Raw genomic sequence first — 26,797 nt, 5'->3', positions numbered from 1 at the left:
AAGCAAAGACATGGATTTACACTCCTCAACATTGAAATTGCAACAGCAAGAGGGGCAAGCCGTAAGGTTATGCAAATCAAGGAAGTAGCAGGTGTCGCTAAGATCTGCAAATGATTAAATGTTCAAGCACCTAGCTCCAATCTGTGGCATGTGGGAGAGGCATAAAGGCCAGATTGAAAGCAAAATTTTTTAGCCACATGAAATCTAAAAAATGATGATTGTGCGATGCCTCCTGTTCATCGAAGTGCCAGTTATAACCACTTATTGCAAACTGAGATGGACAGAATCCTTGAACTGGGAGACCTTGGCTTATCACTCCGGCAGATCGCCACGCGCCTAGGCCGAGATGTCAGCACTGTTCAACGTTGCGTGTCCCGGAGATTGGGAGAACAAGAACGAATGGGAATGACAGCAAGAGGTGCATGGAGGCAAACTTCTGTATGGACGGATTGTCTGCTTGGAAGAATGGCGAGTAGTGATCCATTCTGTAAGTGAAATTGAACATCACATCCCAAGCCTAGGGAGGCAACCAGTGTCGACACAAACCATCAGAAGGCGTTTGCACGACATTGGGCTACGAGCCAGACGTCCAGCTACATGTGTTCCATTGACCACACATCACCGCTCACAAAGCCTATTATGGTGCAGAACAAGATGAAAATTGAGGCTGGAAAGGAGGTCTATCCTCTTCATTTATGAGTCCTGCTTTTGTCTCGGACGCATTGATAACCAGAGATTAGTCTGGAGACCACGTGGGCAACACCATGAAAAGGTCACACTGGTCATACTCCTGGGAATATGGTGTGGCGTGGCATAATGTACAGTAATTGGACCCCTCTAGTCTTTATTTCAGGTACACCAACAGCTGGGCGTTACATTGAATTGGTCATGCAACCAGTGGTATGGCCATTTCTCCAAAGCGTCCGAGAAGCTGTTTTTCAACAGCAACGCCAGGCTGCATGTTGTTCGTGCTACTGTGAGCAGCCTGCGTGGCCTAAAAGTACTACCATGGCCTGCACTGTCTCCGGACTTGTCTCCCATTAAGCACATCTGCCACGTAATTTGTCGGCAATTGCAAAGAGAGCTGCCAGCAGCCAATCTTGATGATGTGTGTGCCCAAATGCATTCAGCATGGCATAACATTCCTCAGACAACCATTAAAAAAGTCATTGATAGCATGCCTAGGCGTGTAAGTACGTGTATTTCTGAGCATGGCGCTCATACTCAATACTGAATAAATTAAGATATTTGGAATTTGCTTCTTGGTGTTGCAATATTAATGTTGGAGTGTATATACCATTGTTTTGAATTATCAAATGGTTATCAATTAATGACAAAAAGGCAATGGAAAATAAGATATAAGTGGATGGGTATAGCAGTCTGCAGCTGGAGATGGGTACTGTAAGCTGAGGATCTCAGATTGTATCCCAATTGGGTAAAGATGAGTAATATTGCCTGGGATGATGACTGTTCTTCATCTGGGTGTAAGTAATTTTCTCAAATGCTATAATACCATCTTCGGATTAAGAGATAAAGTGTTTCCCACCATTTTGTAGACTCCATTGGATGATCCCATAATAAAATGATGACACACTCTGACATAGTACATTTGCAATTTAGTGTTATATGTTGCTATTGTAATGTTTTTGTAAGACTGGCAAGGCACCAATCCATTGTATTGTGTCTTAAAAAAGATTGCCTAGGCTATTTTCAGAGCTATTGGCTGTCTTTCATGACGTTTTTTGAGCTCTCATCATCTTTGAATGGGCATCAATTCAGAGCTCAACAGGCCAATATGGTTTCAGCATATGTACATCCTCAGGACTTACCAGGAAAGGACCAGTATTACTTGTCTAACTTGTATTGTGTTGTATTTATACTTTATTTTCCTTTTTATTATTTTATCATAATGTGAACATTAACACTGTAAAAACATGAAAGGTTAAAAATATTATATTCATAAAACTCTTGTATTTCCTTGTTTTTTGTGTTATTTTTACTTTAACATAATTCCTAATAGTTTATATCAGATACAATGATTACTGTAGATGTAACGATCATTTTATGTCTTCAATTAAGATACTGATTCAACACCGACTTAAATAGCAAGCCCTGCCTAACGTATATAATAAAATAAGCTATATGTTACCTTACTTGGTAAGTCTGCAAAATATTTCATTAAAGTGGATGTCTAGTTATGGTCTTAAAAATTACAGTACAGTGAGTATTGTCAAGGGGATACTACCTTCATCTTGGACGTGCACTCCGCCCATCTGTCCAAGGCTAGTTCTAATGAGTACAGAATAAAGCTGGTTCCCACCTACCATGAGTACATTTTGAAGCCCAAGAGAGGTGCGTCTCCGGTTACCTCTATAGTACCTCCCATTTGACTTTTTTTTCTTAAAGGGAATCTGTCACGAGCATTTCACCTATTAAACCAGCCATACCTAGTGTTAGTGGGTGAATTTTTTTTTCTATATAACCTATAATTGTCTTCTTAGTCGGCTCTGTAGCTTTAGTATTCAGTTTTTTAGTGTTCCTGCACTGTATGCTAATGAGCATAAAATAATCATATCTTCGTTTGAAAAGAGTCATATCTTCATTCCTCAAGTCTTTCCGAGTTGACCCCGCCTCCTTACTTTTGATTGACAGCTCCTCGCCTTCCTCCAGCACACACAATCCCGTGCTTGTGCATTGATGTCCTATTCTGGTATGTGCGCACAACGGGACACCGGATTATTATGATAAAAGGCGCAAAATGTTTGCAGACCGTTATTTACAGTTGGAGGGGGAGTTTAGGAGAGGGGATAACGGCAATGAACGTTTGATAGCAGCGGCCAGTGAGGGATAAGTAAAGTTCAATAGGTGAAATGCTGGTGACAGGTTCCCTTTAAGTTGATCATAACGGCTTTTCTTATATTACGGTACATACAAGTATAGTAGTACTTGGGAGGTAGACAGGCTCTTGTATTATTTACATGCCACCTGAGGAAAACTAATTAGAAACGCACGTCGAGGCGAGGTGACCAGACACACTCCGGACTATTCACCTAGATGAGTTATTTGCATTCTTATGTTATTACTGAGAGGACAACCAGTCTCTAGGTACATACACATATATATCCTTTTCAGCTGTATTTTGCTAGGTGTTGAAATTCTACTATATCCATTACCCAAGTTTTACATTGTTTGTATATTGCTGTATCTCCGGGATACATCATGTGCATCATCTTCTCACTATATCTTAAACTGAGATTCACTTTATAATTTTATCACATAAATTTGATACCGTAGTTATTCTGCGGCTGGTTCACTATTTCAATAGAGACTTGTTATATACTGTCATTCTACTATATAATAGCTCCTTATTCCAGTGTCATTGTGGTTTTTAACTATAAATTCAGTGTGTGTATTGGTTTCTTTTGGTGATCCATCACTTATTTTATCATGTGAAACGTTTCTTTATGTATTTCAAGAAAAGGTAGATTTTTTATTGGCATAAATAGTTATGGTTGCATGACTATTTTTTCCTATCTTGGTTGTAGATTTGCATGGAGTTGCAGCTATGTTCAATTATTGGTTTGGACTATATATATGTATAATCTTGTATTATTTAGCAAAGTCTCTCCTGCTATAAGCACAAGCAATTTAAGTTATTAACAGGATATCAGTTGCCCTTGTAGTCTGTCAATAAATCTATATTCGGCTTAGGGGACAAAGAGTATATACTACCATAAAACAGGCTGACAGGATACAGGTAAGCCACAGTAAAAATAATTATTGGAATATATTCTACCTCCAAACCAGGGGCACATGTTAATATATGTAATCATTATCCATAATAAAGATATTCTGATGTGTTTTTTGTGCATTCTCCACATGACTATGAAAATAGTGATTTAGGGAACAAGTTATTGACTTCGGATTAGAAATTCTCAAAGAACCTAGAATAATTCTGAAGTCTGTTGGCAGAAATTTCTGTAGACAGATATGACACAATTTTCAAACAAATCAGAAATTATGTAGCAGTGCATTGAGAAAAATAAAACTCACAACACATACATATGATTGAAGAGCACAGTTGAAGTGCCTGGGTGGACTTTCATTTAGCCTATAATGTAAGGCTATGATATTCAGAACTTGGGCTCACCAGACATACTGCTTCCATTCATTTTATTAGCATAGAATTATTAACCCTTTCATGACCAGTGTGTTTTCAGCCTTGATGCCAAGGGCAAAAATCTACCTTTTAGAATGCTGCATTCTAAAGCCTACCCCAAAATGTTTTGTTTCTTATTTTGCAGGACTATTCTTCTTATTATTATTTAAAAAAAATTATATCAAATAATTTTGTAAATGTTATTTAGTTAAAAACATCCAGAACAGGAACAAAAATATTTTCTTAATTTTTAATGTTGTTTTAAAGAAGCACTTTTTCTTTTGCACATATAATTCTAACTTACCAATAATATCATAGAAATGTCATTTGTTTCTTTCCAGCTCAGTTGCATCCATACATTTTTAACCTTTTCATTATGGGAAGCTGTGTCATATGATCTCAGTATGACCATCAAAATAGACCATGCTCTTATGTGTAGACAGGAGGTCATTTTCTCCTGTGTGTCTGTCTTTCCGTGAACTATAGGATTACATCATCACCTATCAAATCGCTCCTGGCAGCTTTGAGACACCTTCCCAACCATCCCCACCCTCCTTGTTCCTCTGTATGAGCCTCCATGCATTAAGTGCTGCTGAATAGGTCATTTTGTCCCTATCTAAGGAAGCAGGAGTGCAATGATATAATAAGGGAGTCCCTACAACGATTAGCTGCAGAGTTGTAAACCTCCCCTGACTCACACTGTCTATACTATCTGTGAGGGCTGTGTGCAGAGAGTTCAGTGTATTTCTATGAGATGCTGCTCCTCACTGCCTCCTGTGTAATAACTGACATGGAGAAAACTATCTCTAGCAGGAAGCATAGGAGAAAGGCTGAAACTGCATTAAATAGGATATATTGAGACTCTGCCGTGTGTGCACAGAAGTTCTATGTCACAGATCTATCACTTGTTGCACTTAGATAATATTTAGAGCAGAGCAAGTGCAATGTGATGAGACTCCTCCGCTCTGCAAAGCCAGAAACATCATGGAAAATGTAGACTGCATTAGGGGAACCTTATCAGTGGGGAAGGAGATGGCAAGCAACCCATAATGGCACATCAACTAAAACAGGTATACACAAGGGATACACAAGAGCCTCTATAGTATTCTTTAAAAATAGCCTATGCTGCACTATATAGGTAAAGAAAAAATTGCCGGAGTGCTTCTTTAAGGTAGTTTGTTCAATGTATAATAATTACCCCAGAAAATAATCCTCTAATTCGCCCGTGAATAGTGATGTCAAATATGTGTACATAGTGTAACGCATGACGTTGCTATAGCACTGGGAACAAAGATCCTATTTGAGTTTTTAAGCGTATCTGCCTCCATTAACGCAGTATCTGTACATGGATGATAATCATCCTGGAACAGAATTATTTTAGTGAAGGTACAAAAGCAGGTAGGGCCAGTGTAGAAAAGGCAAAAATTGGTGGCCGGGGGTAATAATTGTATGTTTGGGGTTGGGTACATTTTTCTAATTTTATTTATTTATTTTATTTATATTTTCTTCTTGTTTATATTTTACTAGATTTATTAATTTCTTTTTTTGCTTAGGGGCACAGGTTAACAGGGAACACATGATCTAACATGAGTCATCTCAGAGGCGTAGCTATAGGCTTATGGGCCCCGATGCAAAGGTTCTTCTTGGGGAAATGCATATACCCCAAAAAAAATGTGTGTGCGTGTATGTATATGTATATATAGGAAACAGCATATCTATAGCACTACGACCCTATAGCTATGGATAGAATTAGATACAGTGGCTTAGCAGACTTTATCACATATGATTGAATTAGATGCAGTGGCTCAGCAGACAGTATGACACATGATAGGTTTAGATATAGGGCCCAGATCACTGACATTGCAGCTCCAGCTCTGGAACCAGGAAAGGTAAGTATAAGAATTGTTATGCTTTTTTACGTGTTACTAATTATTTTTGTGTGTTTGTGTTTTTTTACAAGTTCAGTTGTTGGACTACTTCGGAATCGAGGACAACTTTGATAACGGCGTTTTTTTTATTATCAATAAAATGGATATTAAGGGTTGTGTGGGGGTATTTTATTTCAATAAACCTATTTTTTCTAGGTCTTTGTATTTTTTTAAACTTTATTACTACCGCCTTAGTAATGGCCGCTGAGTGATTGACAGCGTCCATTACTAAGGCGGGGCTTAGTGTTAGACGGTGAAAAGGCTAACACTAACCCCCATTATTACCCCGGTACCCACCGCCACCAGAGGTACCAGGAAGAGTCAGGTACGATTCAGTACCTGACCATATGTAGCGATGGTCGGGCACTGGGGTGGGCACAGGCTGGTATTATTAGGCTGGGAAAGGCCAAACACAGTGGCCCTGCCCACCCTGGTAATGCTAGGTTGCAGCTGCTATGTTGTATCTGGCTGGTTATGAAAAATGTTTTGACAGAATCAATAGTGCAGTCAACTGCCCTATTAGTTGTGTCAAGAACAATGGAAACCTGTCACAATGGTGACAAGCGGAAACCTTTAGCAACGTTTCCGTCACCATTGAGATAAATGATGAGGGAAACGGAAGCTGAGGTTTCAGTTTGCCTTTCCGTTAAGGCTACCCGACGGAAACCTCAGAGATAATAAGATTACTGTCTGTCTGTATCTAAGCCTACCACATGGTAGGCTTAAAGGGATTGTCCAGTCCCAAAACATTGATGACCTATCCTCAGGATAGGCCATCAATAGATGATGGGTCGGGGTCCGTTTCCCAGGACCCCCACCAATCAGCTGTTTTGAAGGGGGTGCAGTGCTAGTACGAGCGCTGCTTTCCCTTAATTTCCCTTACACTGTGATTCGCTGACACGTCCGTGTCAGCGATTCACAGTGTGAGAAAGTGACCAGAATGAAGGGGAAGTAGCGCTCGTTCGAGCGGCTGCCCCCCTTCAAAACAGCTGATTGGCGGGGGTCCTGGGAGTCGGACCCCAACCTATTAGCTCCAGTAGACACTCCTCTTTGGCCGCAGTTGAGGTCCTGACTTCATGCAGGGTCGGGATGTTGTGCGCAGCGCATAGCGTTGTGACATCCTGTGCTGCGCACAGCGCTGTGACAACAGGACCTCCACTGCGCTCCGGAACGAGGAGGGTAAGTATAGTAACGGGGGCCCATGTAGTTTATTACATAGGCCCAAGTTACTATAGTAACTTTTCATTGATGTGGTTCGGGGGCCACGGGCCCCACTGCGACCCCTATAGTTACGCCACTAAGTGATCTAATGTTAACATCCTGTTAGACCATTGTTACCAGTGATCTGTATACACAAACATCCTATCGCATCTTCTCTGCATTCCTCCAAATCCCTGTGAATCCCTATGATGTCTTTTAAAATGTCACAGTGCTCCCTACCAACCGCCCGAATAGGAGCGTTGTGCTCAGGGGCTTTTAGTGACAGGGAAATTATTATTTCAATTGCCTGTCATATTAAAGGATCAGACTGTCTGAGTGACAGCCTGATCTTGCCAATGGCACTTCCAGTACATAAATTAACGGCTTCTGGCACATTAGCCCATTCATTTAATTGGCGTAGGTGGCAAGGGGTTAAAGGTATGTCTCACTACAGACAACCTCTTTAATATGGTAGCTGCCATGGCAATCAGCGAACCGCCGTATGATGGCTTCTGACACCCGTCTGCAAGCAGCTCATTTTGCCATGGGAAGCTGGAGACGAATGGCTTTCCATGTAATACATAGACGAGCTACTGTTTGTTTGCTCATAGAGGGAGGACTCACGATCATGTCCATATGCCTTCATGAGACAACTCCTTTAATTCTCTTAGCTTCATATGTCCTAATTTCTATAACAGGCAACCTTTTCTATGGTGATCTAAGTTTAGTTTGTACTGTGGCTGTGTGAAACCAGCATTAGCAGAAGTAAATTTCAACAGGTTTTTACCTAAGGTCTAAGTTTAACAGCTTTATCATCTAAATCAAGGACCAACTGCACAAATTTATCATACGACTAAATCCAATTATTCTTTAACAACTGTAATCTGAACATTTTGATGTCAAAGATGGCAGCATGAAAAAAAGATTATAGAGCATATCTTTTTGGCCTAGCTTACCCACAGATGTGGCTATAAAAAGTTCTTGGCAACTATAGTTTGCTAGCATTCTAAAGCACATCTGACTAAAACTATATAAATTAACAGCTTAAAAAAAATACAAAAGAGCTCCCGAGCCTCCATGCCAAGTAAATAAGTGTTTTCTCAAACTGTTTAGTACACAGAGACAAGCATTCAGTGGCATTTACCCAACATAATAATAGTTTTGCTACAACGGCTACATTTTGTTAAAGGGACAAGTAAATAAATTGAACGTTATTCATGGTTGAACTTGTTTTGAAATAAAAAGGGATCACCACAAGTGGTGATAAATTAAATAAATGGTTAATGAAACATACAACAGCTATGTATTATGGGTACAGAATATTTTATAAACATTATTAATTTCTCCAAAGCCTCACTACAAAAAAAAAAAAAAAAAAGGATAGCAACATAACTTTTATAACTGTTCTAAAATAATCGTAAGCAAAGATTCCAAGTTTAAGCAAGCAAAGCACGAGGGTAAGGCCGGCCGCGGACAGTCATCTGCATTTGCCGTCCGTGCTCCCATTATAAAGTATGGGAGCACAGTCCGTAAAATAAAAAAATAGCACACGTCCTATTTTTTACGGAAGGTTTCTACGGCACGGTTTCTATATGGGAAGGTGTCCGTCGGCCATAGAAATGAATGGGTCCGTAATTACGGACGAAATCTACGGTCATGTGCATGGGGCTTAACTCTCTAAATCCAGTGAAGAAACGGATCCTTTATTCACCCATACAACATTTCAGCTCCCTGCATGGAGACTTTATCAAGTAAGCATGGGTACATGGTGTAATGTCTGTGGCTGCGGGCTGTCAGCTCCAACCTCCCCCTGACAGCCGCATCCATGAGTCGGCAAGCGCTGGCCCCAGCCTCCTCCTCAGGAGACGCCAGTGCTCGCGTCCACTTACCTAAGCCGGATCCCGTAGGGTGCGCGCACGCCCGTACCTCGTTGATAAACTTTGACCCGTGAGTACCCTGGACTATAAGAGGGGACCAGCCCCCTAGTTCTATGCCTGAACGTTGTTGTGTTCCCTAGTTTGTCTTTGTGTTGGCCTCCTAGTGTGTTTCCTGTTCCTGCCCCTGTATCTTACCGGTTTCCAGTTCCTGTTCCTAGCAATCCATACATTCCTGGTCTAGCACTGAGCTGTGCCAAAGTCGTGCTGTGCTGCATCCACGTCTGACCTGCTTCACCTCGCCTGACGTCCACCTGCTACCTAGTCTCAGCCGAGCCTGCCCTGCTGCTATCTGAGCTGCCACAGGTACCTATAGAACTATAGACAGTCACCTGCTCCATGTTGGCCAGCTGCCTTACCGCCAAGGTGGTATGGCCCAGTGGGTCCACAGACCCTTCATGACACATGGGCAAATTGGCGAAAATATCCATCACTCGAATAGAGTTGTAGTACCGTAATCCTTCTTTATTTGTTGAGTATTATTAGGAATTTTTTATTTAACTCTATGTGAGTTTTAAATACAGAGGTTGTCACTATTCTTTCCGAAACTCCTAAATGGCAAATCTACTTGTATCCCATTCGGCCAGCTTCAAGAGTGTTAAATGTATTTAATGATGATAAAACATTCATGTAAATATATTATTACACATGGATGGCCAGCACACTTGCTTCAATGAATCACTCTCTAAAGTTAAACACTAATCAATATTCAATAGAAGGTAGTCCAAAATGCATGCACAAATACAAAGCCAACCTGAGAAAGTCATGCAGGACAATCTTCTTTTTATTTTTTGCTTTATCGAGAAGATCCTCTAGTACAGATCCAAACAAAAAATTTCCCTCAGACAGTATGGCACACAAACTGTTTTTAGACCATGCATGCCCTACCAATTTTTAACCCATATGGCTTGCCTCGCTGCATTGGATAGGGCAATGGATCTTGCTGACAGCCTAAGGGTATGTTCACACGTAGCATAAATACTGCAGATTTTCCACAACTGCTTTCATTGCGTAAGATCCGCAGCATATTACAGTAGCAGCAAGGTGGATGAGATGTGAACAAATCTCATCCACGCGCTGCGTAAATGCGGAGTGGAAAAATTGGTCAGAAAGTGACCTGTGGTGCGTTTTTTTTAATCTGCAGCATGTCAATCGTATTTGCGTAAAAGCTGCTTTTGTGTTTTGGGTTTTCCCCATTGAACTTAATGGGAGGTAAAACCAGCAACAAATAGCAGATGTTGCAGAAAATCTGTGAATCCGTTGCAAAAATCGCAACTCAGGATTCTGTGCTTCTTCGTCTAGGCTGGCCTCCTTGGATGATGTTTCATCCCATGTGACCGCTGACCGTCAGATGCCGGGAGACGCAGTAGTCTGATACAGGCAGATGGCCTGCATTGCGGCTCATGAGGTTAGGTAGGTTCTGGTATTATGGTGGGAAATACGGACAAACCTTTTGATTGGCTAATGTACCATATATTACTGCCTCTATGAGGAGATGACGCTACCCCCAGATGAAAGCTGTGCCAAAAAGTGCGTTGGAGTTGGCGCCATCACGGTCTAAGACATTACAGATGGGTATATATTAGGGCAGAGCACTGTATTTGACTTACAATTTGATACTTGTTATTACATGCTGCCGCTTATCTATACCTGTATACACGCTTATTTTGAATAGTTTTTTAATATTCTTTCCATTACTGTAGTGCTTCGTCCCATTATTTTGTAGGCTTATACACTCTTTACGAATGAATGACTAAATGTTTTTGTGAATGGGAAAAACACGTTTGCGTCCAGACTACAATCCCTCAAACATAATATCCTGAATGGACCTATCTTCACCGCCTCCACCTTCATTGTAGCCCTGACTGCCTTGACCCCTTGCGACATGCCACGTGCTATTACGTTGCTGTCGCAAAGGGGAAGTATGGAGCGCGTACACGGGCTGAGCGCGCTCCATACTTGGTGGGTGACGACTGTGTTATACAGCTGACACCTCACTGCAGCGGGCGGAATCAAAGTTCACAGTTGAACACATTAAATGCTGTGGTGAATCGTGACCGTGGCATTTAAACTATTAGAATCAGGGGGCGCCCCTTCAAACACGCCATCGTGCCTCCCTATGGCGCGATCAGGCATTTCAATGGTTGTTATGGCAGCCTGGGGGCCTAATAAAGGCCACCAGGTCTGCCATCTTTGTACTCCTTTGATGCTCTGCCTCTGGCAGTATCACGATATACTGCAATACATTAGTATTGCAGTATATCATGCAAGTGATCCAACAATCGCTGGTTCAAGTCTCCTAGGGGGACTAATAAAAAAAAGTAAAAAACAGTTAAATAAAGGTTTCAAGAAAAAAAAAGTATTAAAAGTTCATTAAAAAAAAACACTATGTTAACGTAAATGGTATCGCCGCGTCCATAAAAGTCCGAACTATCACAGTCGCATATACCCCAAAATGCAATCAGTGTAAACTACAGTTTGCTTCGCAAAAATTAAGCCCTCAGATCGCTAAATTGACCAAAAAATTAAAAAGTTATGGCTCTCAGAACATGGCGACACAAAACATTTTTTTTTTAGCAAATAGATTTTTCTTTAAATAAAAGTGGTAAAACATAAAACAAAACATATACATTTTCTATTGCCATAATCGTATCAACCTGTAGAATAAGGTGCACATGTAATTTTTAACACCTGATGGACGCCATAAAAACAAAACCTCCCAAATAATGGCGTAATCGCAATTTTTTTCCCATTTCACCCACAAATAATTTTTTTTCAGCTTCCCAGTACATTATGCGGTACAATAAATGGTGCCATGTCAAACTACAACTTGTCCCGCAAAAAACAAGCCTTAATACGGCTTTGTCGACAAAAAAGATAAAGAAGTTACGGCTTTTGGAAGGTGGAAGGAAAAAACGAAAATGAAAAAACTGAAATTGGCCGTGTCTCCAAGGTTAAGCAATAGCTCGCTTTCTTCAGGGGGAAATACGAGTTTATCAGAGTTGTTGTCTAAGGAAGAGGAGTCCGAATTTGACTCTAATTCACTGCTATCTTCCAGAAGCCATTAATCTTCAGAACTAGAGCTAGAAGATACATTAATCTTTTGTGTAAGGATCTAAGGGAGTTACGCACTTCCTCCTTTATCACATATCTCATGGATTTTAGTACAGAAGGAGACTACTCAGAAATTATTTTATCTATACAAGCCGAACATGTGGGCTTTTCATAAGAAGGGATCTATTTTGTAATGCAAATATTACATTCCTTATGGTGGCTTTTATGCTAGGATTTTCTAGGGTCATCTTCCCCCTATAACATTAGTTATAACTAATTTAGAAATGGGAAAAAACAAGTAATTGAGTGAGAAAGGTTGGACTTAATGGAGCTGTGTCTTTTTTCAACCTATGTAACTATGTAACACAAATATGCATAATACAAACATTAGATATGTACAAATATAGACTCACTACCCCCAACAGTGTGACTTCCCACAAGGTTCCATACATGGGTATGCAGAGGACAGAGGAGCATCAGAAGTATTGCATTTGCTTTTCTCACCAGAGGCCTCCATGGTCTATTGAGGTCACGAAATCTGTGGCTGCCTGGAGAGAAGTTCCACTGGCCAGAATTTCAATTGAAGCAATCTTCTGGTGTCCACGACACTAGAAATAGTTTCCCCACCAGAAAACTAGGGTACCACATGAGTATAAGAGCCACCATGTAACATCCGGTACGCGTCGTACCAGAAGTAGCCCTGCTCTCTCTAGTCATTGGACAGTGCCGGGCCGAACTTCCAGTCGGCCGCAAAGAGAAAACCTCCATGCTTGCCCAGGGGAATCACACCACACTGTACACATGCCCGAAATAATGATTAAGGAGGCCAAAAATGGACCCGCCCGCTCTTCGATCACCGGCCCCTGGAGTCCTGGACTAACCGTGAACTCACGGCAACCGGTTCCCTTGGCAGTTGAGTAGTATCAGCTGCCAAGGTAAAGGGAACCCCAGCTCCTGGATGTATGGAACTTCTTAAAGGGGCTCTGTCACCACATTATAAGTGGCCTATCTTCTACATAATATGATCGTCGCTGTAATGTAGATTACAGCAGTGTTTTTTTATTTAGAAAAACGATAATTTTTGACAGTTATGACCTATTTTAACTTTATGCTAATTAGTTTCTTAATGACCAACTGGGCGTGTTTTTACTTTTTGACCAAGTGGGCGTTGTGGAGAGAAGTGTACGACGCTGAGCAATCAGCGCCATACACGTCTCTCCATTCATTTACATGGCATATAGTGATCTTACTAGATCACTATGTGCAGCCACATACACACACATTAATGTTACTTAAGTGTCCTGCGAGTTAATAGACATCACTACCAGCCAGGACGTGATGCCTATTCAGAATCCTGACACTTTGCTAACGTTTGTGTGGGACTTAAAGCACAGCACATCGCGATCACGCTAGGCTTTCATTCACAGCGTAATCTCTCGAGATTACGCTTCCTGTGCTGTAAATGACACACAAACGTTAGCGTAGTGTCAGGATTCTGAATACACATCACGTCCTGGCTGGAGGTAATGTATATTCATTGTCAGGACACTTGAGTAACGTTAATGTGTGTGTATGAGGCTGCGCATAGTGATCTAGTAAGATCACTATATGCCGTGTAAATGAATGGAGGGAAGTGAATGACGCTGATTGGTCAGCGTCATACACTTCTCTCCACAACGCCCACTTGGTCAAAAAGTAAAACACGCCCAGTTGTGATCTACATTACAGCGCCGATCACATTATATAGAAGATACGCCACTTATAATGTGGTGACAGAGCCTCTTTAAGGTACAGCTCCAGGTCTCTCTTCAGGGACAGAAAACCAGTGAGGCAATCTAGAGGGGTCTCTTTTATTTAATCTCCAGATTACCTGTCCCTGGGGGTGGACTCTCTCTCCGGTGGTGCGATCATAGTGAAGGGGAAACAATGATATAGTGATCCAAAGGTCATATACAATTTACATGAAGCAGAAACTTTACTGCCCAATATTTCTGCCACTGGATGTCTTTAACATTAGTAGTCGCACCCAGAACCTGGTTCTTGAGGGGGAACTTCTAAATGGCATGTAGTAGGAGAGAGGCCTGTTACAGAATAATGAAAATAACAGAAGAGCCGGTTCCATGAAATGATGGATTACAGCAATGCTTAACGGAACCCATTGACTTTAATAGTTTCTGCTTTTTTTGTGCCTGACAAAACAGTCTTTCATGCTGCACTATTTTGTCTGGCAGATACGATGGAATCCGCAACAGAGGCTCGTAACAGAGACTCCGAAGCAGATGTGAACAGAGCCTCACCCTTCTTCCATCACAAAACATACCCACAAGGCTTTGAGATGATAACTGAAATCATGCAATGTTTCAGATAGCAGCTGTGACTGAGGGTGCACTAGAGAAGAAGCTGGGTAAGCCAGGTGCTCCTACTACACAACCTGCCTAGTTTTAATGTATTCAGGAAGACACCAAAATACTGCTCTGGAATATGGTAAAATAAGGGGCGTAACTAGGAAAGACTGGGAACCATAGCAAACTTTTGACTGGGCCGCCCCTCCCCTGTGTGCCACACATAGCCCCCCTTGTAGATAGTGCCCCCTGTAGATTCTGCCATACAGCCCCCTAGTTTCTAACATACAGCCCCCTGTATATTCTGCCATACAGCCCCCCCTGTAGATTCTACCATACAGCCCCCCTGTAGATGTTGCCATACAGCCCCTATGTAGATAGTGCCCCCCACCTCTCACTTGTAGATCGTGCCCCCTGTAGATTCTGCCATACAGCCCCCCTCTAGTTTCTACCATACAGCCCCGGTAGATTCTGCCATACAGCCCCCCTGTAGATTCTACCATACAGCCCCTCTATAGATAGCGCCATACAGCCCCCTGTAGATAGCACCATACAACCCCCCTCTAGATAGGACCATACAGCCCCCCTGTAGATAGCACCATACAGCCCCCCCTGTAGATAGCACCATACAGCCCCCTGTAGATAGTACCCCACACCCCCCCCTGCAGATAGCACCACACACAGATTCCTGTAGATTGCACAACACACAGCCCCTTGTAGATAGCGCCACACAGCCCCCCTTATATATAGTGCCATACAGCCCCCCTTGTATATAGTATCATACAGCTCCCCCCCCCCCCAGTTATTTAGTGCCACACAGCTCCCCCCGTGTATATAGTGCTAGGCCATGTTCCTGCGACGAATGGAGCTACTCCAAAGCATCAACGCCGACGGGATCCTTGCGTACGCCGGCATGATCCAGTGACATCATCATGCTGGCCTGCCCTCTGTGGCTGCTACAGCGGTAATTACACCACTGGGTAAAATTGATATTAAATAAGAGAAGATTTAAAAAAGTGATAGTGCTCTATAAGCAATAAACTATTTTTTAGTAGTTGTGCCGCTCAAGGTTTTTTGAGAATCATCCATTTCAATCTTTTTCTCTATTATGTACTTTGCTTTTATAACTTGTTTGAGATAAATAACTAAGGACATGACCCAGTTCATGCTGGAAATAAAACAGCAGCAATGCCCCACAGTTGCTATGGTTTTCAAAGAAACAGATACAATGTTTCTGTATCTAACATTTAGTGAAAACCTTTTTCAGGTTGGTATAGCGGAATTATGAAAGTAGGTGCTTTCTGCCTAAACTAAATCAATACATTAATAATGCAACATTTTTGTCTGATTTAAAGCGGATCAGTCAGCCTAATATGTTGCGCTATGTAAGGGAAATCATTTTAAAGCCTCAGGTCAATACTCTTAAAAGCTAGTTTGGCTAAAAGGAGCCCTAAAAGAATACAGCGGACTCATAGTTATGATGTTGGGCCCAACAGAGGAAATGATTTTGGGGGCCTACCCACCATTTATACAGAACATGTACATGTTCCACTTTTAATTGCAATTGTTATGGTCAGGCCTTGGAACAGGAATGTAGACCCATTGTGTGACTGTTAGATTTGGCTAAGGGGTCTGAGTCTAAGGTTTTTTAGGTTTTAGCAAACTTCACCTTTAAACGCCCTTCACGGGGAAATTATTTTTTTTTACTTTAAGTAGTCCCTAATAGCAGCCGCTGATGCCTTATAGATGCTGTTTCTGAAGAAAGGTACCAGAATCGAAACAGAAGCATGATAAAAGCAAATCTGATGTCAGGGCTGACAAGCATGCAACATGATAAGATACTGTAGATACAGGTCAGGACAAGCAGTGATCCAAAGTCAGGAAACAGTCCGGGTAAAATCAAAAATAGCAAACAACACTTTCACAAATGGAAAGGATCCAAAGAAGCTGAACAGAGTGCCCCTTCTATGAACTCAGAATTCTCTAATAGGGCATATCAAAATTAGTTTTCTAAACTGAACAACCCGTTTAAAGAAAGGTGTAACCGTTCTAAGCAGGTTTTAATAAACGGCTGAGCCCCAACCACATGACATGTACATGTCCATTTAAGATGTAGTAGAGTGCTCATTACTATGAAGAAATTGGTTGCAGTTGCATATCCAAATGGGTTTTTTCTTTTGGCATATGCTGGCATACCTTGTTTTTTGAGGTATGAAATAGAGTAGTAGACAAAACTATTCAATACAAAGGTATACAGTAAAAAAATGTATACTACACAGTATAATTTTTTTTACAATGGGGTCTTTAGGGGTAATGGGTTTTTTTTGTTTTGTTTTTTTACTTATTTTTTCCACATAATATATCCCTCGAGAGAACATAAAAGACCTCTGAAGAACATGTATTTTTATTATTTTTTGCAGTTTCCCACTGTAACTGGGTGGATACCATAGTCAAACACAGATGGGTTTACTAAGAACCAGCAGCTCTGCCATGCCGGTGGGCACCCAGAGATCAGCGGGTCTAATAGAGGCAGCAGCATTGTACCATGCATTCAGCTTGTTGCAGGTTTAAATTCGAAGACCATGCTGTGTACATTAACAGTGTGTGGTCCTTAACAGGTTTCAAAAATGCTTCTGGCTTATCGAAAAACAGTGCACTGCTTCCATACTGTGTTTATTTTCGGTGATTACATTTACCAGATAAATCTCTTGTCAAAGAAATTTGGAAAAGGGTATAAATGAGAACAACTCTAATAATCAGGGTGGAACTATAGGAAGGGCAAAAGGAGCAATTGCCCAGGAGCCAACAAGAAAAAATGTAATATGCGGCAGAAGGGTTAGTTATGTAGCTTTTACTATTTATTTTTTACTAATGGCCAGAGCGCTGTTCTTCCATGGAGCTCTATGCCCCCTCTGTGTGCACTGCTTAAAGGAAGAAATTCAGAGGTCGAGCATGTCATTTTTTAAATTGCCATAGGGACAGGGGGATAGGCAGCTGTCAGACACCTCTGACTGCTTATCCTCTGGTTGAACAAAGAATCCAACTTGCTGAACCTTGTTTTCCTCAACAGTAGACATTGGAAGGACAGATGGGCTGCCCTGATACACACTAGATTGTTGTTAGGTTAATGAGCATGACTACAATTGTTAACCCAGGTCTACAGAATAATGTAATTTCACTTACTTGATCTCTAAAGTAATCCGCATATTGGTGGGAGTGTACTTATTCACTGGTATGGCATAGAAGTAAATACCAGACCTAAAATATAAAGTTATATACATAGCAAATTTTAGGGGTTTAGTAATAACGAATTTCACATAAATGAAGGAAAAGAGAGCAATCATTTTAGAGAGGTGTCATCTATGGAGAGTCGGCCAAGCCCATAGATAGATTGTTGGCAGATCCTACTGGAATTGGCAATTCTTACTGATAACTATCTATTGTCTATGGTCAACTGTAGGACACTCATAGACCGGTGTTATATGACACATCTACCACACTATCTATGACCTGCCGGCAACGTGTTATAAGCTCTATCCTCATACAGTCTGTTTGTATGAAGAACTTTTCCATGAATAGATAATGTACAGATATACTACATGTCAAGTCATGTTGTGCTTCTGAATTACAAAAATAGTTGTAGGCATTCCTAACCTGCCTTTATGTCTTTATAGACAATACTGCCGTCTACTGGCAAATCATTATCTTGACTACTGAAAAATGTACTTATTCCCATTCGTATTCCTAGAATGAGATTACAGTGTTGTATATAACACATGTCAGGATCAAGTTGTCTGAAAATCTGTAAAGCCTTTAGGTTTTTCTAAAAATACACATAATTAATGTTTGAGTACAATAGGATGTATAGAATCTCTTACCCACAATGCAAGCTTTTCCTACAAAAGTGACGGTCTATTATTTGCTGATTCTCCACAATTTGGATAGAGCTGATCGATGTGTCAATCCCTGAAAAGGCAAGGAATATAAGAATATACAACAATATATTATAATATATAGGGCTATAATAGCTAGAAATTGTAGTTGAAAAGATGATAAAAAATGAATGTGTCAGGAAACACAACTTCATGTGACTGTTTGTTTTTAGAACTAAAGAGCAAAAATCTGTATTTTTACTGATCCAATAAATGAAATAAGCCTATACATGCATATTTTGACATTGGAGGTTTATGAAACTATACAATAACTCAATTAAAGTTATTGATGAAAGGGTAAAAATAAATTTTAAAAAATCACCATATGTGGGTAATTTCTCTTAATTTTACAGTAATTTGGCAAATGCTTTAACCCTCACAACCTAGAAAGCACAAAAGCACAGGGGACATAACACCCCAATAGAATATACAAATATATCACTACCACGTATCGTAAAAAATAGAAATCTTTATTAATGAACAACAATACATGGTATCACAGAAAATTAAAGCAGGTCATACACGGAGAGCAGCACCAGTGAGGTATAGATGTCAACATACCATGAGGTAAACAGGGACAACCCATCTGAAACCAAACGTCCCATACCTGTCACACCATATGTACAAAGGATATATAGCAATATGGCATTAGCCAAAAGGCAAATAAATGCAGGACTGCTGGGTATGTCTAGTGGATTCTGACTAGTGAGAAATATGTGTGGCAGAGATATGCTACAACAATACCAATACATATGCAATGAAACTAATACATGCATCACCAGGGATATAAATACAAAGGCATACCTAGAGGCATGGTGAAGGCAGGGGACGTAGAGAGATGTGGCACAAAAAACACCTCGACGTGCATTTCGCCTGAGACTAGCTTCGTCAGGAGGCCTTTACCATGTCTCTAGGCAGGGGTGTAGCTAGGGGGGGGAGGCGGGGCATGTGCCCCGGGCGCAACTTAGAGGGGGACGCCAGCGCCACCTCCTCCTGCACTGTAATTGTACCTGTGTCTATAGGACACAGGTACAATTAGAAGCATGAATTGCCGGGTACGTTTTGTACAAGTCGACATTCCGTCGCTGAATGACAGGCAAAGTCATCCTGCCCAGCCAATCAGCGCCTTTCAAAGACGCTTCGTTCAACCCCCAGGAGACCTGCGCAGAAGAGAGCAGGTCTCCATTGCTGCCGGCTGGTGTGGGAACGGGATTAAGGTGAGTTTGAATCCTTTTTTTTTTTTATTGTAATAAAAAAGTGTGTGGCTGTATCTACAGGGGGGGCTTTACCTACAAGGGGGACTTCATCTACGGGGGGACTTTATCTACACGGGGGGGGCTTTATCTACAAGGGGGACTTTATCTACAAGGGGGGGCTTTATCTACACGGGGAGGGCTTTATCTACGGGGGGGTGTCTATCTACAGGGGGAGGCTATATACTGGGGTGGGCTATCTATGGAGCACCATATACAGGGGTGGGCTATATTTACAGGGGGGCTATATACAGGGGTGGGCGATCTATGGAGCACTATATACAGGGGTGGGCTATATCTAGAGGGAGGCTATAAACAGGGGTGGGCAATCTATGGAGCACTATATGCAGGGGTGGGCTATATCTATAGGGGGGCTATATACAGGGGTGGGTTATCTGTGGAGTACTATATACAGGGGTGGACTATATCTACAGGGGGCTATATACAGGGGTGGGCTTTCTGTGGAGCACTATAGGGGGAGCTATTTGTGGGATACTATATACAGGGATGGGCTATATCTATAGGGGGCTATATACAGGGGTGGGTTATCAGTGGAGCACTATATACAGGGGTGGGATATATCTACAGGGGGCTATATACAGGGGTGGGCTTTCTGTGGAGCACTATAGGGGGAGCTATTTGTGGGATACTATATACAGGGGTGGGCTATATCTACAGGGGGACTATATACAGGGGTGGGCTATTTCTACAGGGGGGGCTATATACAGGGGTGGGTGATCTATGGAGCACTATATACAGGGGTGGGCTATATCTACAGGGGGGCTATATACAGGGGTGGACTATATGTGGAGCACTATATACAGGGGTGGACTATATGTGGAGCACTATATTCAGGGGTGGGCTATATCTACAGGGGGCTATATACAGGGGTGTCATATCTGTGGAGCACTATATACAGAAGTGGGCTATATCTACAGGGGGGCTATATACAGGAGTGGGCTATACGTGGAGCACTATATACAGGGCTGGGCTATATCTACAGGGGGGCTATATACAAGGGTGGGCTATCTGTAGAGCACTATAGGGGGAGCTATTTGTGGGACACTATATACAGGGGTGAGCTATATGGCGCCACTATCTACAGGGGGCACAGTGTGTGTGTGTGGGGCACGGTGTATGGTGCTATTATAATTAGAGGTGCAGTGTATGACGCTATTATATTTAGGGGGGTAGTGTGTGGTATAATGATAACTTTATCTTTATTTATAGGTGTAGGAATGTTGGAAAAATTGAGAAGTTGAGCGGCAAACTGCAGAAATGGTCTGTGACTGGGAGAAGTGATCATAGAGGTCTGGACCGCATGGAGAAAAAGAACTAGAATCTGAGACGTCACCGGTGAGTCACTTAATGTAAATGTTTATTCTGCCTCTAATCAGTATTATATCCCCTTGAGGAAGCTTTTCGTGGCGAAACGCGCGTCGGGGTATACGGCGGAGCAGACACTCTTTTACCTTCTGTTACACACATGGGTAAGTCCCTTGATTTAACCAGTCAACCCCATGCTATGCATTGTCTTTGATTATAACTGTGGGGTGGTCCATACAGCTATGTGTACATGCTTGCCCATATATTAGAGTGTGTAGCAGGTTGTGAGTGCGGCCTCCGTAGCTTTACTAGAGTCATACTTGCTGGTTCATTTTTTAATTTATATATTGTTTGTCCTAATAAAATTTATAACTTTTTATATATTGATACATTGGCGTCAAAGGCTCTTTTGTCTCTTTGTGTTATACTCTAATCAGTATTGTAGTCACTGTATGATCTGCAGCGAGATGATGGGTGGTATGATTATGATATGATTTATTTTTTTGTGAAACAGCAACTCCCAGCATATCCTTATCATTGTTCGGGGCCATACTGGGAGCTGTAGTTTTATGCCGTACAAACCTGTACAGCAGGGGTTGCACTAAATTGAGCTGTATTTGTGCTGGTGCTGTATTTCTGTACAAATGTTTTTATGCTCGAGTTACATAAAAAGAAATGTGGAAAAGAAATGACACGTCATTGATTGGTAGAGAAAACAAACACGGCGAGGGGGAAGGAGATGTCGGGAAAGAGGTTGGGGGGGGGGCGCCGAACTGAATCTTTGCCCTGGGTGTTGGAGAACCTAGCTACGCCTCTGTCTCTAGGTATGCCTTTGTATTTATATCCCTGGTGATGCATGTATTAGTTTCATTGCATATGTATTGGCATGTGATCTACATACAGAAGAATGCTGGGAGGACACAAATCATGTCCTACCGGCATGCTACGGAAGGATGAAGCAACGAGTTGACAGCCAATATTTGAAGCAGATCTCTCAGCTTAATATGCTTACCTATGTAAAGGCAGCATATCCCTGCCCTATGCACATATACACAGCAGCCTGTCAGTCACCGTGGACAGGGGCAGGCAAGGGTGGGGGGAATTGCTCCACTCATGAATACAGGAGACTGATAACTATGAGTTAGGCAAATTCTTTCATTGCTCCTATAACCCAAATGGCACAAAAAAAGTTGTGTTGTTTTGGATAAGAGAAGTACAGACCTGTAGCTGTAATGAGGGCAGTGTGGCTCACCCCTTGGCTCCTGGACAGAGATTTAACTCCTCCCTGATACAGGGTTAATGTCTTCTTTATCTCCAGGCCTTCTTTAACTCTCTAGCCCTTTCTCTATCACTTGATGGGAGGCTCTCTGCAAATTCACACGCCGAATCAATGGAGTCTCTCAGGGTGCTGGCATCGATCCCAGTGAGAACACTGCCGCAAGACTCCTGCCTTCTTCTGACGGTGAGTGAAAGCAGGGCGGAGAGTGGCAGCAGTAGGGCCGGCTACCTCTTTTAAGGAGGTTGTGTCTGGCGCTATGTACAGGGGGGCTGTGTGTGGAGCAATCTACAGGCGGGCTGTGTCTGGTGCAATGTACAGGGGGGCTGTGTGGAGCAATCTACAGGGGGGCTGTGTCTGGCGCTATGTACATGGGGGCTGTGTGTGGTGCTATCTACGGGGGGCTGTGTGTGGAGCTATCTACAGGGGGGCTGTATCTGGAGCTATCTACAGGGGGGCTGTGTGGCGCTATCTACAGGGGGAGCTGTGTGGCGCTATCTACAGGGGGCTGTGTGTGGCGCTACAGGGGGGCTGTGTGTGGAGCTATCTACAGGGGGGCTGTGTCTGGCGCTATCTACAGGGGGCTGTGTGTGGAGCTATCTACAGGGGGCTGTGTGTGGAGCTATCTACAGGGGGGCTGTGTGTGGAGCTATCTACAGGGGGGCTGTGTCTGGCGCTATGTACTGGGGAGCTGTGTGTGGAGCAATGTACTGGGGAGCTGTGTGTGGAGCAATCTACATGGATAACTAGCACTGGCAGGGCAAAAAACATTAGTTCCCTGCCCTTCAGCGCCTTTCAATGACGCTAGTGGAGCAATGACATCATCGTGCCACTTGCGTCGTTCAGCTCCAGCAGACTTGATCAGAAGAGACCAGGCCTGCTAGAGGATCGTGCAGGAATGGGATCAGGTGAGTATGTAAAGTTTTTTTTTTTCCAGTTAACAGTGTGAGTGACTACCTACAGGGGGCTTTATCTACAGGGGGAACTATCTACAGGGGTAACTATCTACAGGGGGAACTATCTGCAGGGGGAACTATCTACAGGGGGAACTATCTACAGTGGGCTATATGTGGGGCACTATCTACAGGGGGATCTATGGGCCACTGTCTACAGGGGCCACTATCTACAGGGGTATCTATGCGGCCACTATCTATAAGGGGATATATGTAGGGACCAATCTCCAGGGGGAACTATCTTCAGGGGGCTCTATGGAGGGCACTATCTACAGGAGGCTCTATAGGTAGCACTATGTATGGGGGCACTGTCTACAAGGGGTGCTATATGGGGCACTCTCTGAATGGGGCTCTATGTGGGGCACTGTCTGCAGGGGGCTCTATGTAGGGAACTGTATACAAAGGGCTCTATGTAGGGCACGGTCTACAAAGGGCTCTATGTAGGGCACTGTCTACAGGTGCTGCTATCCTGATTCCTGAAGAGTCACATAGTCCTGCCTCCAAACCCACAGTTCCATGCTTGATTGACATCTTCCTGGATGTTCTACATCACTACTAGTCTCCTCCAACTTTCTCGGATGTGCCATTGCCTTGTACTCCTTGGGCACGAATCGTGCAGCGAGGTGTACTTTGCCCGACTTCATCATTGCACCGTGCATGCCAGAGGAGTACAAGGCAATGGCGTATCCGCAAGAATTGGAGGAGGCTGCTAGTGATGTAGAGCAGCCAGTGGGATGTCAATCAAGTTCTGGGGGGCACCATTGCAATTTTCGCCTCAGGCAGCAGAAAAGCTAGAATCGGAACTGACAGTGTCTGTACAATAAATAGGGCCCTACACAATATTAAGTGAGCCACCACTGCCCACAAGTACAAACCACAGTATAATGTGAAAGAGCATTCACAAGCACATATGTAAATTACATAACATTAAAGGCTATGTACACCTTTGAAATCTTTTTTTTTAATAAAAAAAATCTGTGTGTTTGGTGCAACATTCTAAATACTTTTTATTAAAAATTATTTTTACTTTTAGAGATACACCTGCTTTGTTTGCTGTATACAGATCAGCTGTATCTAGTGCTGAAACCTGTATACGTCAGGTCAGCGGGACTGACGAGTTCAGTGTCGGCGAGTCAGACATGCTAGATTGAGCTGTTACCAATCACATCTAAGTTCACAACTTAGATGTGATAGATAACAGGTGGATACAGTATGTCAGAGACAAGCAGGACCCGCTGTCACTGAACCCGTCAGTCCCGCTGACCTAATAGATTCAGGTCTCAGCGCAGGATACAGCTGCTCTGTATACAGGATACAAAGCAGCTGTAACTCAAAAAGTAAAAATAATTTAAAGTATTTAGAAAGTTGCACCAAACACACTGATAGACATTTTAATTAAAAAAAAACAAAAAACTATTTCCTAGCCTTTAATTCTTCTCTTGGAACTAGACTGTGAAGGAAAACAAGAGAAATAAAAATAAATATAGTGCACTTAAAGCGTCTGTGGCATCTTTACGCATGTGGCGCTGCGCCACACTCATACAACACCACGCCAATGAGTATGACAAAACGCAATTTAATTATGTTATTGTGAACATTATTTTTAATGATTGATAGTATTTTTCCCAAATTCTTACTTTCTTGGGACCACTTATTTATCCATAGTTCAAGTCTATTCATGTAAAAGGGTTAGTCTATCAAGCATTAGCGTTAAAGCATTAACTTACAGTCACTTGAAAATCCTGGTTTATCAAGCCATCTCGTCTTAATTGAAACTTTATTAGGACTTCCTGCAAGAAAAATATTTATTCTATTAATAATTGTGCTAAAATATCGAGATGTATGTCAAATTAATAAAAAAAATATAGATATATTGTGGTGATACCCCTCTGTAAGAGCTGTGGCACACTTGTGTGGCAGGAACCTGGTGACCCTGCAGACGGCATTTGCAGAATGGGACAGGATACCAGTAAAATCTACAATGTGTAGGCATAGCAAGATTGTAATCTACGGTTTCCTGTGCATGATGCCTAGGAACTTTTTATCCCTGTATGATGCCCATCTTACAATGTGTTTTTACTATTACAGCATCTCCATACTTAAAGGCCATGTACACCTTTGAACTCGACTTTGTAAAAATTTTTTATAAAATTGTCCATCAGTGTGATTGGTGCAACTTCCTAAATACATTATATAAAGTATACAAAGCAGCTATATCTCAAAAAGTCAAAATAATTTTTCATATTTCATATTTAGGAAGTTGCACCAATCACACTGATGCACAATTTTATTTATAAAAAAAAAAAAAACTATTTCAAGGGTGTACATAGCCTTTAACATTTTCATGATGAGGTTGTTGTTTTTTTTTTTGTTTTGTTTTTTTTAGTATTATAAAACTTTTTTTATCTAAATAGGATTTCTGAATTACTATAACTGGTTTATTAACTGAAGTCTATTTCATGAGTGGCATTCCCCCGTGACAACACATACTTACTTTTTTCTGAATACTGCCTTTTCTCATAACTGATATTCCTCAGCTTGGTTTGTTGAATTGAACAGCAGTACTCTTGATCACAGGGCAAGATATCACAGAAATTGATTTCCTGTCCTCCTGATGATTGTGTGGTAGTTGTGGACATAGATTTAGTTGTAGCTGTAGAATGAAGGCGGTTACATTATGTAATTATAGACAATAATCTGTACAACAACTGAAACAATGTATTGGTATACCAAACAGCAGAATATTTAGGGCAGTGGCAAAAAGATACTAATAAGACAGGGTTAGGCAAGTTCCAGGAAATTAAGGCTACATTCACACGAGGGTATCAGATTCACGCGCGTGCATCAGTGTGCTTGCGAGTGGCATGCGTTATTCACGCACTCGCAAAGCACATCTTTTTTTTTATTTTTTATTATTTTCAATTGAATTGATGCGTAAATCACGCACAGCACACGGATGTGCATCCGTGTGCGGTGCGTGATTTTCACGCACCCATTGACTTCAATGGGCGTGTAGGTGCTTGAAAAATGCACCAATATAGGACATGCAGTGAGTTTTACGCAACGGACACACGCTGCGTGAAAACTCCTGCATGTGTGAACGGCCCCATTGAAATCAATGGGTCCGTCTGCTTCGCGTGATTTCCCTGCACAGCACACGGAAGTTATTGACGTTCGTCTGAATGAGCCCTAACTTTTCATGTTGTTGTCACAATCTTACAATCCACAATAAATATTTCTGTATTAACGGGAACATACCCATCATGGTGGTGTAAACTGAAGGCATTAATGAGCTTGCAATGTCTGTAAAATTATTCCTGTGTACGATAGGGAAATAGTAAAAACATAATCACCTTATTCACTTGAAATTTTGAGGAGAGGAAAAAATAAAAAGAAACAATTGAGAATTTTTTTTCATTAACTTTAATAATTTTATTTTC

The 26,797-nt window shown here is 41.9% G+C and overlaps 1 protein-coding gene across 1 annotated transcript in view; it reads right to left on the bottom strand.

Moving 5' to 3' along the window:
* Positions 1–26,797, bottom strand: part of MYRFL (myelin regulatory factor like) — a 226,940-nt gene that overhangs the window by 22,009 nt on the left and 178,134 nt on the right. The window contains exons 18-22 of the mRNA XM_075859394.1: positions 26,616–26,674; positions 25,852–26,010; positions 25,085–25,147; positions 18,496–18,583; positions 17,801–17,875 (exon numbers count right to left, since the gene is read on the bottom strand). Of these exons, the coding sequence (XP_075715509.1) occupies positions 17,801–17,875; positions 18,496–18,583; positions 25,085–25,147; positions 25,852–26,010; positions 26,616–26,674 (444 nt within the window). The remainder of the gene's footprint in view (positions 1–17,800; positions 17,876–18,495; positions 18,584–25,084; positions 25,148–25,851; positions 26,011–26,615; positions 26,675–26,797) is intronic.

Source organism: Rhinoderma darwinii, chromosome 3, assembly GCF_050947455.1.
Source record: "Rhinoderma darwinii isolate aRhiDar2 chromosome 3, aRhiDar2.hap1, whole genome shotgun sequence".
NCBI lineage: Eukaryota > Metazoa > Chordata > Amphibia > Anura > Rhinodermatidae > Rhinoderma > Rhinoderma darwinii.
Note: the sequence above shows the minus strand (reverse complement) of the source record. Positions and strands in the feature narration are given on the sequence as shown.